Source organism: Temnothorax longispinosus, chromosome 3, assembly GCF_030848805.1.
Source record: "Temnothorax longispinosus isolate EJ_2023e chromosome 3, Tlon_JGU_v1, whole genome shotgun sequence".
Classification (NCBI taxonomy): domain Eukaryota; kingdom Metazoa; phylum Arthropoda; class Insecta; order Hymenoptera; family Formicidae; genus Temnothorax; species Temnothorax longispinosus.
This window is the reverse complement of record NC_092360.1, coordinates 24,724,317-24,741,327: the sequence shown is the minus strand read 5'-3', so window position 1 is coordinate 24,741,327 and position 17,011 is coordinate 24,724,317. Positions and strand designations below refer to the sequence as shown.

The 17,011-nt window shown below is 33.2% G+C and overlaps 1 protein-coding gene across 2 annotated transcripts in view; it reads right to left on the bottom strand.

Moving 5' to 3' along the window:
* Positions 1-16,234, bottom strand: part of Fkbp14 (peptidyl-prolyl cis-trans isomerase Fkb14) — a 65,022-nt gene extending 48,788 nt beyond the window's left edge. The window contains exon 1 of one of the 2 annotated variants that reach the window (XM_071772663.1): positions 15,960-16,234. In XM_071772663.1, the coding sequence (XP_071628764.1) occupies positions 15,960-16,195 (236 nt within the window). In that variant the 5' untranslated portion in view covers positions 16,196-16,234. The remainder of the gene's footprint in view (positions 1-15,959) is intronic. The other variant, XM_071772664.1, reaches the window with a different exon arrangement.
* Positions 16,235-17,011: the final 777 nt, after the last annotated feature.

The following is a 17,011-nucleotide window of genomic DNA, read 5'->3' as shown; positions in this document are numbered from 1 at the left end:
TTAACTTTTATCTAGTATACGTATAATTATCATAGACAATTTAGAAGTATTCTTTTTCTTTATTTTTCGTCAATTAATCGACACAGGTAAAGAATAGGTACAATACATGTAAAACAAATTTTGATTATAGATCTGCATTCTGCGAAGGCCTGTGGGTTTAATAGACGGCATTGAATTCGAAAAGAAAACAGATTGTTTTTAGAGTGCGGAGAGGAGTAGCTGTATCTCTCATGTAATCATCCCTGTGACTGAAAAAGCTTCCTAGGCGGAGTGGAGGAGGTTGCAAGGTGATGAGGTCACGTTGTACCTCGAGTTTCGTTCGCGTGCTGCATACCAAGAATCTCGAGCATCTATATCTTTGCGTTGCAGAAATGCTGTCTTTCACACCTCTGTTTCTTTATGTGTCTGGTGTAAATTTCGAGGCATGCTTTCGCATATCGTAACTATGTACCTACTATCGCTGAGGCAAGTACTTCTGAATCGAAGACTATCGTTTTACAACTAATAATTTCGAAATGATATAAAACAATGCTCACAGAATAAATCAAGACAGATCATGAATAAATTTTTAATATTCACTGCAAAATAATTTATTGATTGAAATAGATATATTTTTTAGGCAGCACGTAAACATTGTCCAATGATATTTTTAAATCAAACCTATCGTGTTTTGTTTTGTATAATATACTAAATTGTTTCATGATATACGAATTAACAATCATCGTCGCAAAAGACGATCTTCCTTTGATTACTGTCACATTGTGTTTGGAAGCGGTCTGAACATTTTGCGTGCTAATGAAGACAGATCATCCCTTCTTCCGCGACTCAAGGGCGTAAATAGTATCAATACCTTTTTGCAACAAAAAATATCATAATGGATAAATTATGTTTAGAACGAGGAATCAAGACGTTGACTCTTAGCAAATCAATATATCGCTTCGTCCAAGCGAACTAGCTAGATCCTCGTAAATTCTTGTAGGACAAGCATAGAAGATGAAGGAGGATGTAAATTGGCGTCGAAAGATATGCGAGGGTGAAAATATGCTCGGTTGTCTCGAAATACAGTAGCCAACTTGTTGAAGAGTAGGAACTACAGTTCGGTTTATACAAATAAAGTGGGAACAATGCGGCTTAATTGAAAGTCGTATCCCCTGCAGCCTACTTCGACTAGTTCCTTCCGTGGCATCTCTTCCTGCCATCTCTTTTTTGGAGCGTTTAAAATTTATACGATTCCGCCGGTGCGATATACGCGCGGCCACGCGAAGGGTCAAGTGATTTGTGAGACGCCCTCGGAGCTCTGTAGCCGCGCCGCGAAGGCATTAAGACTTATTTCCGTTGTCCCGGCCCGGGAAAAGTGTTTTAAAATTGCACGAGTCACTTAAGCGTGTTGGAGGATTTACATCGACTCCGCCACAGGAATTTCGCGCGCGCTACCCTGTATTTTTCCGTTGTTTTGCATGAACAGTGCAGTTAAGAGTTTCGGGCATTAACTCTATGTGTGTGTAAAATAGGATATAAAATAGGCGTTTACATAGGAATTATTAATATCAAAGTAGATTATGCGAGATAGGCTGGAACAACAAGGAAAAGCATCGTAGCAGAATAGCAACACTAAAAAAATTAAGCTTAATCGTAAAATAAACTGATGTGAAAAAGAAAACATTTTGTTAAATGTAATTATCGAAACAGCTTCGAGATAGTATTAAATGTCAAATTGTCAATAATTTAAAACATTAAAAATTGACAGAAATTCTGTCAATATTTTGCGGGATTTATAAGAATATAAACACTGTATATATAACAATTTTTAAACAGTATTTTATCATGCAAAAATACACACTATATAACATTTATTTTCGCGTAATGTTGGTTAGCGAATGTATAAATCAAAAGTGTATTATTGAAAGTAATATCTCCATAAAAATTATAAATAATTTATTTTGTTTAAACGGAGTTATATTTTTCAAAACTTTTCTTACTTCGCTTTGTTTCTTTTTTGTTAAGAACTAATTAATAAATTCTATTCACGCAGAAACACGGATTTAGATTATCTTTCAAATAACATGTAAATCTCAATGCTTGAATTTTTGTCAGTTAAAATTATATAAATATAAATATGAATAATGTTAATTAATTACAGACATAAAATTAATTCTTAATTTCATTAGAATTCATCCTCACGTTTATTTCTTTTTGTAGTTCACTGTAATTTCACTATGCAAAAGCGGATGTGTCGTTATGCTAATCGTGCGTTCGATCGTCGTACAGTACAAGGCACTCTAATCGAAAACACCCTCGAAACGTGGTACAGCCGGTTTATTACGTTCCCGTTAACTTAATTAATTGACTTACGCCGCGGCGTCAAGTGTACGTTAATTAATGAACGCGCGTAATTAATCAAAGTCACTGTTGCGGTTTGCGCGACAAATGAGTTACGGTTTATTCGGCCTAAAAATATATAAGCTCACATGTACCACAGAGTGTAAACGGTTATTCCATAAAGCGATAGAAATATTACGTGAGAAAATAAAGTCGCAATAATTAAAAATGTTATTATGTCTCGCTCTCTAAAGAGGATATATACAGATCATTCCAAAAGTTGACAAATTTTTAATATAAAATTCGAAGCGGGCGGCATTTCGTATTTATGTTTTTGCTGTAATATACGTGTGATATATATAAACAATGGTTATTTCAATATTTTAAAAAAAATATCTTCTTTGCAAAAAATACATATACAAAGCTTAATTTGTATTAATTTGTATTTTAATAACTATAAACATTTAATAAAATAATGTGTACTTTAGATATCTATAATACTAGCCTTCGAAAGAATTTTAAAAATTAATCGGTAAAGTTTTAAAATATTATACAGAAAGGATAATTTTGTTCTTTGTATTTTTTTGTACTCTTGGGTACAAATCTATGATACATATATATTACATATATATTAAACATACATAAAATAAAAATAAAAAATATCACATTTGTAATGCATTATTCGTATTTAGTAATTATTTTTAATATTTATTTAAAAAATAAATATTTTATAACAATAAAATCTAAACTCCGCAAACCATCAACGTTGCACTTTGAAGCCGTATACCTACTGCACGTTAAATTTCAATTAACTCAAATATTAATTAATTTATGTATATATATTCGGGGACTGAGTTTAATTTATCATATACAAAAGCAAACACCCGAGATCGAACTCGAAACTGCACCAAGTTGGAAAACAGCGTCAAACCATCTGGCGCAACAGGAAAATTTCTTGCCAATCAAACAATACACGTTCACAAGATAATTACTGTAGGACTATATGTCTTTGTCAATTAAGGTTCTAAAAATAAGAGCTTGTAATATAAAGTAATCCAAAATAAAAAAAATAAGTATCTATAAATTGCAGAAAAAAGAAATGAAATATAAATCTCATAAATATTTGATGTTTTACTTGCGTAAAATTAACAATATAGATTATTTTAAAAATTATAATAAGGAAATATATTTTTTTGAAGTATTTAAAATATATAATATTTATAAAGAATTTTTAATTCTATATATTTAGCCGTTTAAGATATGTAGACAACGTAGTAAACAAGAAAATTTTTGTTGAGAAAACAATTCCTTTCTTGTTCAATCGACATTAGGTACATACTGAACTACAATGCGTCACGGACTCGTAATCGGCCGACTAATTTACGTTTTATACGCTTTTCATCAAGGGCCTTTGTATATACAGAAGAAAAACATAGTATGAATAAAATTCGCTCCAATTCACCCTCATTTTACGGTGTCTAGAAGTAGCTACCCCTTTAGGTAGGTTCTCCCGCAAGGAAAAACATTTACTACCGGCAACCATATTACCTCAGTGTCCTTCTGCGTTTTCCCTTATCCATCTCCCTACGCCCCCCTCCTCTTTTCAAGTTGTCCTTCGGAACGAAGATGCTGGGGCATTGATTAAATCTTGCACAAGGAAACTCGGAATACCTCCATCTTGTTTTCCACTTATTCGGTAGGCCTTACGTTTTAATAAAAAATTAACTACTGCAGTCATTAAAGACAATATTTGCATTCATATATATTTGAGAGAAATTTTGATTTCTCTAATAATTATTTTATTTTTGTCGTTTCTTTATAACATTAAAATCTAATTCCAGTATAATCCCAAATTAAACCTACGTTAAAAATCTGTACAAGAATAATAATTACATAATTCTTCGTCTCAATTCGATGAAAAAAGTTTTCCCTGAATAGTAGAATTCCTTTGTCAATGTATTTTTCCTTCACTATATTCTATCAAGGAATAGACGTTTTTTCTTCATGCTATACAATAAAGTCAATTTAAGTATTCTCGTGCCTACCATAAATCTTTCTTTCGTTGAGCAAAAGACCCGACGATTGACTGGCGACATCAGTCGCCGTCGCGTATATCAATTATTAAAGGCTATTCGTTCGCTTCCGTCGAGAGGATAGCAGACACCCCCTCGGCAATCGCCTCAGAAGCCATCTCGATCCGCCTCGAGTCGATTCCTGCGGGACCGAAATTGAGTCACACGTCCGAATGAAAGATTCAACGACGAATACTACAAATCGACTGAAACGTAGTAAATAGACGAGAGGAAAGGCGTTCGCGAATGAAAAAGAAAATTCGGGGTTCTATATTATTTGATATCATAAAAAAAATATGCTTCATGTCCTTTTGTGGAATATTTTTGCAATAAAGAATATGCTGTTTCTCTATCTTGATCTAAATTCCACTCTGAGTCTCTTTCGCGGGATTAAAGCCTAAAAATTGTCAAAATGACATTTTTATGACGAGAAGCGTTTTATTTATCATCTAATTACATTTTTATTTCTTTATTATGTAATTTAGCTGTCTAAGTATTTCAATCAGTTTATAAAATATAATGTGCAAATCAAAATTTATATTTTAAAGTTTAGTCGATATAATTGAACATCAGGTACATATAATTGCGTGCAGTGTAAGATAGGGAACCTAACAGAAGAAAGAAAAACAAAAAAAACGAAAGAATAGACACTAATGTTCTAACTTTCTAACGATAACAAATATTTTTGAAGTAAAGTAATTCGACTCGGCAATGCGAAAGCAGGTATGGCAGAGCAGCTTGAGAAAAATAAAAGAAAGCCAAAAAAAATGGGATGAACAAAAGAACGCGGTACATAGCGGTTACCGGGTGAAATATCGTATTGCGTACAATACATGCATGAAGTATACATACGCTATCGTGGAAGGATACTTTCTGTTTATGGGACGAGCTCTGCAGTTTACACTCTGCACTCTGACTATCGAGACTGCGCCGAGGTATATTTCCTGACACCGTTAATAACAAAAAAGTACTTCAACCGCGGCCACATTGGCATCGGCGAATTGCATTATTTACACTTTACAGCTCCCGGTTACTCGTGCCGCAGAGAAAGCTATATAGATATCTATCTTTCCGCGTATTGAATTTATAAACGATTTCTGCATTTCGTACATATCTTATTGTATGGAGCATCAAGTTTGAAGCTTAATGCTCTTAAACGCGTTTTTAATACGAAATGGCATCGTGACATACATGTATATGCATTTTTGTATGCATGTATGTGTAATTGTGTGGGTCTAACAATAAGACATAATTACACATTTAATTTTTAATTAATTATGCATTACTTTACTGTATTCTCTAATCCATCAAAGTAAAAATTTCTTCAAAGATATTGCACTTTATTTCTCGATCATCGTATTTTTGATTCTCAATAATATAGTTTAAATAAATAAGTACCGTTTATCATATACAATTGGAGCACAAATATTACTTTTTTGATATTTGAGCTATTATATGAATATTGTAGCTAATAGAATTAACAGAAAACAGAAATTATTAATTGGTATAATTAAAGCGCTTCAGTTTAAAATGTGACACATCGATTAACAATACGAGAAAACAGGAAACAAAGATACGTCAAATGCGAGAAAGAATAAAACAGATAGGTGTATCGCAGATTGTAGATTAACATTTACGCCACGTTAAATGCGTATAACGATGAAAATGTATTATTATATATGATATCATATCTACATTTTCGGCCATGAATTGCCTTTTAAAGCTGATATTATATTATATTATTGTAGTTTCAATAACGAATATCATTGTAACTCTTTCAACGTAGCAGGCTCGATAAAATACATTGATAATAAAATTCGATAATTGTACTGCTATAGTTGATTGACACTTTAATAAACTCCTCATGGATTAAAATATGATCTTCTGCGCTACGCCTGCAATACAATGTTTATATCAAATACGTAATATTGAATATTTATATATATGTCTACAAACAGACAATAATATAATTTTATTCTACTCTGTAATATGTATCGATTCTTTGAAATTCAATTAAAGAACCTACATTTGAATCGTTTGACATGAATTTTTCGTTTCAAATAAATTATTAATTTGATCACACAATATTAAGTTTTATAATAAAAATATTTTTCATGAAAAATCTACAAAACTTTCATTATCGTTGCCGTCGTCTATCCTCCGCCCAGTTTGAAGTAACAATCATCAAGAAACTTTACTTAATTTTTATTTCCTTCCCAAATAAATATCTATTAATTAACTAGCATTTTATATTTGTCTGGAACAAAAATGTGATCATCTTTAACATTGTTCATTTTTTTCAAAGCAAATACTTATGACTGTAGACAATTCGGAGAGTGTTGCGTAGAACATAAATGTAGAACAATGATCTTTCGTATGATGATACGATACCACGGCGCGCGGCGGTTCGGCAATCGGTTCTTGCTAGGGAAACGCGTGAACGAAGATAACGAGCGACAGGCTGACGGCCAGCTCTGTCCACGTTGTAAGCGACGTTAAGGTACGATAGCGTTATCGTACCTTGCTTCGTTGTTATCGCGTCCCGGAGGCGCTGCCCTCGCGAGCTAACTTCTAAGGCAATCAACCTTCGCAGGCTTTCGCTCCACACGCAAACTACTATGCAGCCCTTCGAAAGCCGTTGCTCCGATGGTCGGAGTAATTATAATGGTCATTTTGCAATTGCAACTTTGCTCATTTAAGTAGATAATCTCTCTGCGAATTGTCGTGCTCACGCCGTTGTATAATTAGACTATCCTAATTACAGTGTTTACACTTATCTATAATGAATGATTTATATAATCCGCCAAACCCTTCGTTAAAAAGTCTAGAGATAATTCTAATTTAATATTTTGTGTTTTAGTTTTTTTACATAATAAATTTTTGCATATTTATTTTAATATTATATTAATAATATATAAAATAATGTATACATATACATATATACATATATGTATATATACATACACCACAGAGTCTGGTAATTACCGTGCCACTTCTCATGGGCATAAAGCGGATTAAACTGAATAGAAAAATCTTTTACCGTTTTGCAAATTTTTCGATAATTAATAAAAAATTAATTAATAGACATTCGCGAATCAGTGTGCTTCCGTGCAAATCGGCGAGAAGAGACAGCCCGGAGTCACGCGACGGCGACGCATTGGGAGGAGCGTGCATATAGCAGCAACAAATAATGCGTAACGCTGGGCTGTTTCTTGTCACTGAATCGCGCGGATGCACGTTTATTCGCAGATCTTTATTAATTAATTTCTCATTAATATTGAGAAATTCGCTAAACGATAAAGGACTTTTCTATTCAGTTTAATGTACTCTACCCAAGAGAGGCGGCACAGTAATTACCAAATACTCTGTATAATATACATATATGTATATATACTGCAAATACTGTGCACAGTGTAGTAATATAATAATGTGGCTAAGCAATATAATAATTTACAATTTTGTAGGTATAACTGACTATTCGTTCATGTTTTTCATATTGTTTCTCAATAAGGATCGTTAAAGAATGGAAGAAATCGTAACAATACGTATACGGGTTTCTAATCATGCTGGCCCTAGTGAAAGCGCATAAATGCAGCTCGCGGATGCGGACATCGGCGTTGCAAGAGACTCACTTTAATTTACTCCGTACATGCAAACTGCATATAAATGCAGCCTACCACATATGTGCATACTAAGAGTACGCTATATTAAGAGCATGCCGGACCAAGCGCAGCCAAAATATTACATGACAGAAGATTACAAAATAAATTTCCGTGAAATATATAAATAAATTCCAAATCAGGAAATATAAGTATGAATCACTCATTCAATCCAAAAATCATAACTATAATACAAACAAATATAATCTCTGTGTGTGTTATCATTTTATAAAATTGCTTTAATTTTTATTTATATATTTACAGATAAGAAATAGATAATACGTACAACATTGTAGCAACGTACACATTTTTAAATATATAATTTAAAAAGGAAAAGAGTTATCATATTATACATATAAGATAAAAAAATATATTAAATGCATATTTTTTTATTCCCATTAAAGTAATAAAGAATAATAAAATATTTTATAAAGCTTTTACTGCAAACATTATTTTGCCTTCTTTATTTTAAAAATCTGAAAAATTTAAATTTCTGTTTAACTTTACATAGCAAAAAAAATCATTCCGTATTTTTAATATAAAGAGAAAAATGAACACAAGCATCAAGAATTTAATTGTTTTTATTCTTTTGTTCTCTATTTTAAAGTTAAATCCAGTAATAACTTCGATTTAACTGGTCAGGCACGTAAAGGCAATTTGGAGTATCCTCATTCATCAGTTACGTTGATCACGATGTTGACTTCACGAGACTCGCAAGCAAGCAAATGTCCGTATTTCATAGCTCTACGTGTCCTACGCATCGTTCCAGCGATCCCACAACTGATCGATACTCGAAACCACCGATTTGCGGAACTAAAGGACTCGTTTTCGCAAAAAGTTCGTTCATTGCTCACTAAAATTTCATCGTTACAACAAGTAGCTAGGTAAATGGCGCAGAGCTTGTTTGGAATTATATTTTAGTGGTTGTATTGAATAATAAATTATTTGCCATGCCGTTGTTTACAGTCGTCCAATATTCGTTTTTGTGCAGGTAGACTTTAGTTAGCGTTAAATAAAAATGCACGCTTTATATAACCATTTATAGAATATAAAAGCGAATTATTTTCTGGACAAAATTTATTTTTCACTGGCAACAAAGATTTATTCTCGTTTTTCGTAAAATTTGTGTTTGTATTATTTGCGTAACAATTTCATTGAAGAATTAATTAACAAATTATCTACAGATACAGAGCTACAGTAAATTAATGGCTTATAACAGTAATGCACTTTAATTATTGTCAAACACGATGTTAATATATCTCAAGAATTTATATGCTTTTATAAGCAAAAATATATAATATATAAGAGCATATATTGTTAAAAAACACATTGCTAGTTATACTTAACTGTGTGCTTTAGTGTATGTACATGCTAAATTTGTCGTGTGTTCTTGTTATCACGATAATTGCATGAAGTACTGATATAATGTTAAAAGCAAAGTTGTTATTCTGAAGACCGCAAAGATTACTGAAATATGCTTGATAGCGTTATCATATTGTGTACTTATTGCACGACTAAAACACAAGACACACATAAATCGTTTAATCCGCATTTTTAGAGATATGTAAGTTTGCACAAGTTTTCTTAAATGTAACACAACATAGGTGTCGAATTAAGTACAACTGTGTTTAAATAAATACAAAAAATTTAATATGAAAAATACGTTAAAACAGCATTTTATTTAAACTAAAAACTAAAGTGAATATTTTCTCTATTATAACGTACATACACAGATGCACAATTTATTGAGTAAAATTTGCAATCTCAATAATGCAATCATACCTGCGAAATACACACATATCTGCAAATAAATGTATCATTATGTTAAAATCAAAATTAGAAGGAAAACGATAAACTATAAGGGAATGTTTATTTTTTATAACTTATAATAAAATGCATAGAATATAGGATAAAAAGATGATTAGGATGATAGAATAATTAGGACTTAAAAAGTAATATTATATAACAAAGATTATAATTTATCGTTATTATGAGTTATTTTTATAACTTTAATATATATTTACACTAATATTTATATTTAATGTTTGTAATATTTAAAACAATAATTGAAAATAATAATGTAAAAACATAAAGAGCTTGTTCATATAAATTATTTGTTGATAAATTTTTGATGTTTAAACTATAATTTGTCTTTTCTAAAATAATAAGCGATTAACAACTGTGATAATGGGCACGCGCAATTTTCGCATTTGCGTGCATTGCAAGAAAAGTTTCCGTAACCCCAGAAGCCCGCTTATAAGTACCTCTTATTCGTGTTTTTTAAAATGCTACAATACTTTTAACGTCAATCTAGTTGCACGAGCCGCAAATAAAAATCGATACGTTTCATGCCGTTTGCATTATTCACGACGACAAAAAAGATTTCTGTTCTACCTGCGAAATATCTGCAAATCATTTTTTACTCTCTAAATCTGAATCAGTGAATGGTCACCGATTCAGATTTAGAGTACCTGCATTCTTCATGTATTTACCATTATTTCCATATCTCTTAAAAATAAGCATTTTATTGGGTCTGTGCACAAAAATATATTTCAGAAAAAGATTCGTAATCAGGTTACTATGTTAACCGTACTAATTATTTATGTCCTGAATATTTATGTTAATAAAACTGCAAACTTTTCCACATACACAGAATTATTTAATTGTTTTATTTTTAATTTGTAAAATTTCTTCTGTTAATTTAGGAACAATTTTAACGGTTTAAATGAATAATATTAATACATAATTGATATTATATTTTGAACTATCTTTATTTTTCGAAAGCAAAGCACGTTTTATTATTATTAGCTAAATTAATAAAATTAGATAACATTAATAAAATTAACTCTTAAAGAAACAATAATAGAATATCATCACAAACAAGTTTTTTTTGTTTTAGTTTCTTAAAATTATAAAGTACTTACAATTAGTGAATTTATTTTATCATTCTGATCTTTTCACATTTCTCAATCTTTTACTTGCAATTAATTAATCCAAATGTAATTCATAATAAATATGTTTCTGTTCTTTGTGTGATAATGTTATAGCAATGATCCACACAGAGATTCTTTTGAACCATGTGACGCACGTATCGCAAAGAAAAAAGGATTCGATACGAGACGAAGTAGAGAAAATTTGTGTGGGAACGTCGTGAAGTGCATTAAAGTCTCGTCGGGATGTTCCGGGTGCAAAACTTACTCGAGCAAGGACTCGGTTTGTGTCCGCTCGAGATGGATCCGATGGAAAACTCTGGCGCCGCTGAATCCGCCTTGGGGGCAAACTCTAGACTCGTGCCAAATGGAGTCAACGTTTTCGCTAACGTGCTTCGCTTTCTCGCGGTACGGAGGCGGCACGAATGGAAGAGGATAATGGGGCTTGAGCGGAATGCGAGGCGATAAACAGGTGATTGCGATGCTCCTCGACAAGAAACAGTCGAATCGACGTGCAGAGTCGGTAAATGGAGGTAATTCTCGATAGACTCCCGATTAACGTCACGCCTGATACACGACTCCGATACCTTTCTCATCTTTCGTTGCTGGGGAATTCGCTTTATCGAAATTAAATAAAAATATTGATTTTTTAATGAGTTATAATATTCATAATTTTATAGAAAAGTATTTAGTATTTAATAATCAAATTTAATAATCAGTATACATATACACTGAACAAATATATTTCAATAACTTTTTCTGCATTATTATTTTTTTGTTTTAGTATAATTATCAATGAACATTCTGTAATTTCATGCATATCAATTTATTGCTATTTGCAAGTATTATAATTATAAAACACATCCAAGTTTAACAAATGCCCTATTTTTCATCTTTAGAGTTTTAATAAAAAATAATATGTATTTTTTATATTATATTTAATTCAATATTATATTTATTATATTTAAAATTAAAAGATTTATAAATACGATTAAATAAAGATATTAAATCTGCCATGGATTATAAATTGATCAGTCTGATTTATCATTTTTACCGAGAAAATGTGTACAATAAAATTAAATAATAATATTAATATGTAATAATTATTCAATAATTATTCAACTTTAATGTAATATAATTACTGATTAATATAATAATTTTAATATTCAAGGTATTGAACGGGAAATAAAAGTTAACGCTTGGAAAATATATGAAGAAAGAAAGTAGGGTATTTAAGTTTACTTTACGCTTTTCTCTCTTTCGTACTGTGTACTTAACAGTACGACAGTAAGTTTTCCAGGTGCAAGTTGTCCGACATACGATTAACGGTATCCATAACGGACTACGAAACAATTTGGTCACTGGAAAGAGGTCAGCTCAATACGTGAATACGTCCATTAGTGTCCGTCTGCCACATTATCCAAATCGTTCGATTGGCGATAAATATGACAGAACTGCTCTACAAATGATGAATTTTTTTTATAGGGTATGTCCATATTGATGCGACACAAGAATATCGGAGTTCATTTATCTAAGAAATTAAAGGGTACGGATACTCGACAGAAGTTTTTTTTAGTCTTGCGCGTTGTTAAATTGATTGAGTTGCAAACTCGATAGTTTCATTAACGAGAACTTTGCGCGAAATCAGTAATGAATCCCGTCAGCGGGTAGATCGATATTACGTTACATTTACGTTGCGTTTATCGTTCGGAACTAAGCGGTATTATGCCATATTAAACATTATGAATTGGAATATTATAATAACATACACGTATATATATGCCCATTGTATTATCTTTCGGCACGAAATATCATAGTTGTACGCCATGTGAGAATATGAGTCGAAATATTAATCGCCTATATATATCCGAAAATATTTTACGACATATTGTATTATAATTACAAAATTTAGTGTAGAGAATGTTATACAAGTTTATAGAAAGATTACAATATGCCGCAAACCGCGATTAACGAAGCATCAATCTACGTGCATTATTCATTATCGTTCTATACACCGTTGCGCATCGTTAATATCGTTTCACGCGGTGAAGTATTAATGTACGTCATAAGATAAGAGGAAAAAAAAGAAGAAGAATGAGGTTCTATCATATGCATGAGGTAACTTGGAAACGGTTAGTTGATAAAGCAAGAAGCATCGCAATATACCGAACATATTGGAAAAATGCACTTAATTTAATTGAGATTTTACATCAGTGGTGCGAGTCTCTAACGATATATCGATCACATTATCTTTCCTTCAAAGTGCATTGTGAATAAATTGAAAACTAGCGCTAATCTTTTATTAGATCTTAAATCATTTTTTCCAACTTAATTACTATTCCAATTATTCCTAGAGATTTTCCTATCAGTTTGTGCGATAACACCATCAAATTAATGACCTGTTATAGCTTAAGAGATAAATTATGCTGCACAAAGCTAATCAACTAACAAACATTTGCTTACGAACATCTTTTAATCAAAGATTCTTTAATTAACTACACAAGGAATGTTACGTCTACAATATAATCGTTACATAAGAAGTGATAAGATTAACTCTTCATCCGTTCAGCTATTGCACAAAATGTGAAACATACTCGACTTGTTGAATCATAATTGCACAAAATGTGAAACATGATCGATTTGTTAAATCATAATTGGTTCATTACAATAACTATCCCAAATTGGATATTTCGCACTCAAATACTCATTTAAAAGAATGTCATTTGGATAAAAAGCACGTTCCATATGTAAGAAGATAAATTTAACTTCATAAAAGAATAAAATCCTACTTCATGCATACTTCGATTGTATTATTTATCTACGTCAAAAACAGATCTTTATTGTACTTTAGAATCGGAAACGCGATCTCTGATCGATCGATGGTTTAGAGTGAACTGTCATTCCGAGATATACAAGCAGTTAATCGTGCAGAGGAGATCGCGAGACGCATATATCGTACCGAATGCAGGCAGCTCTCGTGCCAAATCCGATTTGGAGCACAATCGACGTGGCTAAAGAAAGTTCAAGAGGTAGGTTATCGGCGAGAGTAATCGCACCAGATATTGACAAATCACTTTTAAACCAGATTATCGTACCAGTTTTTACGCGCCTGTTAAATCTTCAAGACAGAAGAAAAGGGAGATATTTCTTTTACAAAGGCAAAAATATTTTTATTAAACTCATGTTTTTCTTTGAAACGTGCCTCCTCTCGAAATGTGCTTCTTCTCATAAAAATCTTGCGAAATGCGTGCTTTATGAAATTCAATCCTAATAAGTTTATATGACGATCGATCGTTTGATCCGCAAATAAAACACGATGTATTTTCAATTTTTCGCATTTTGGTCCATCTGCATTCCGCGCGAGTATCACTTCGCCACTATTATTATATCGATTACACGGTTCTACGTGAAAGCAAGGATTTCAAAGCAGCTGAAACTCTGAAAACAGAGTTTACGCTCTTCCCATTATATGTTAAAAAGTTGCTTTCGAACGGCGAGAGTCTCACTTGGAATGTATGCTCGTCATCTTCGTGTCCTCCAATGACGTACGTCCACGTTGGAAATTTCAACAGGAGATAGTCACGTTATCTCTCTTTTCCCTTCTCTTTGTACAACTGTTGACGTCATCCGCGTCTATATTATTTTGTACAATCGAAACTTTCATCTTAATTTTGAATATTTTCGCATTTCTATCTTAAGCTACGCTGCGTGTTCATGCTTTTCTATTCACACTATTACGATTAAAGTCAAAATATTATAAATAAATTAAATTTAAAGAAGCTTTTTGTTTTAATCTTAAATAAATCCAAAATTTATTCTTTATTTTTTTATTTATAAACGCATTACATTAAAAACTAATAACAATACTTATTATTTAATAGATTTCTGTTATTGTTACTATTTTAAGACTTACGTCAGTTTATTTAAATATTCATAATTTTAACTATTATTATTAATATAAGTATTAATTGTTTAAAATATAACAGTTATATATTTTAAAAAGAAATCAAATAATAAAGAATCTTTTTTTGTCTATTATTTAATCCTGTCTAACATTTTTTGTAACATTTTTTTATTCACGAACGCTACTTTAATCAAATATGATAAATATTTCAAACTAATTTTTCGGAGTAACCAGGTCAAAGAAATAAAGAAACTTTTTACAGAATATTTTAGAAGTGCTAAGCAAGGTTAATAGAGTTGACGTAATTGTTCGACTATTTTTGTTATCAATGAACTTATAACATTTTTTAATTGTTTAATCTAATTTTTTAAATCATTTTAACATATATAAAGAAATTACAATTTTTGTTCATAGTTGCTAGATAGGTAACTTAATTCGAGAGTTTCGCGATTTTTTTGACCATCAATACTGTCATCAATTAAATACTAGATCAGTAATTAAAATACCGATCATAATATCGGAGAGAGTATATTATACCGTATCAAATAAATTTATCATAACTCTCAGTGAAATTAATCTGCATTTTTTTAGTAACGCATGACATCATCAGTTGCTTCTTTCCATCTTTTCTTTAGTTCACTTTTGCGAGTACCGCGTTATTGTTTTATCTAGAAATTTGTTTCACGTTTATTTTATTTAAAAAAATAATGCAAATAATTTACCAAAGTATTGTACTTGAGAATATTACTCGAAGCAAAATATTATACAACAGAGAATTACTGTACTGACACTGAGAAAACCTGTCATATCTGTCGAAGACGTTAAACTAGTTCTTGCTAATGCATGACATCATCGTCATCGTATTCTCGGAACGCAGACGATTCTCCACTGATTCTGTGGCTCTTGTACCAGCCTTCACTAGCAGCACAATTTCGTTAATAGGCAAATCTCATAATCGACAAAGTTCTTCGACCTCGCACATCCTCTACACACGCTCACCAATTTATCTGTATTCAGTATTCAGTCTATTCGCATTCTCTGACGCTTGTCCGGTCTTTCGCGCGCTGTCACTGACCTTGAGTCGAACTTGCTGCCGTCCTGGAGCGTGCCGGTATAGTGCATGGTCAGCTGGTCGCCCTTCTTCGACCTGACGTCGCATACCTCGGGCATGTACAGCTTCTCCACCTTGAGACCGCTCTCAGCATTGTCAGCTCTGCTGAGAGCCACAACTGCCACCACGAGGAAGAGAGCGTAACGGCACATCGCAAGCACGGCACTCGCGCTGTTCGACGTATAGGAGACCATGTTCATCAGTCGACGGATGCTCGTGAGCAACTGAGTTCTCGCGGCGTTCTACACCAGTGAGCCACCTTCGGATCCCCGCCGCGTCCCACGTCCCGCCGTCCCAGAGCGACGGCGCCGTAGTCGGAACGGAGACCAGGCCAACGGGATCAGAAGAGGACGGAGAGTCCATGCCGCCACATTGCGCCGTCTCATTGGCCCCGCACGGAATATGTAGGTCTCTACCTCGGGAAAGTCCTTTTCTCTCTCTGCTGCCTCTCGGTGCCGCTCGTGATTTCTCGCTCAGCCCTACTCGGTCGTCCCTCCTCGTCCTCGTCGTTTCATCACGCATCGCGCTCTCCTCCTGTCTCTTCTCGGCTGCCTACTCCACATCTCCGTCTTCTTCACGGTTGTATTCCGAAGTCGAGCGTCTTGCTCCGACCTGATTCTCTTCCTGCTTTCTCTCTCGCCGCCACGTTGCGCCGCTTTGTCCTTTCCGCGCGCTTACGTACCCAATGTCTTCGTCCTTCTTCCGCGTGCCGGTGGCATATCGCGGTCTCTGCGGCTTGTTCCGCGCTCGGCTGTATACCTTTCTCACTCGCCTATCAGGTCGGGTGTTCCCTTTCATCCCTTTAGTCCCATCTTCCGCACCTCCTCGCATCGTTGCGTCTTTCCCTTTTTTTCTCTTCTTCTCTCTTTCCCCTCGTTCATTCCTTCGTCCTTCCCTCGTGGTTACCGATATAAAGAACACGAGTCGACTTACGCTCTGATTTTGACGAGATTCCGCAGGTGCATCGCGCGAATGTAAGTTCAATGAGAAAATGTATCGTTCTCGTGAATCGAATT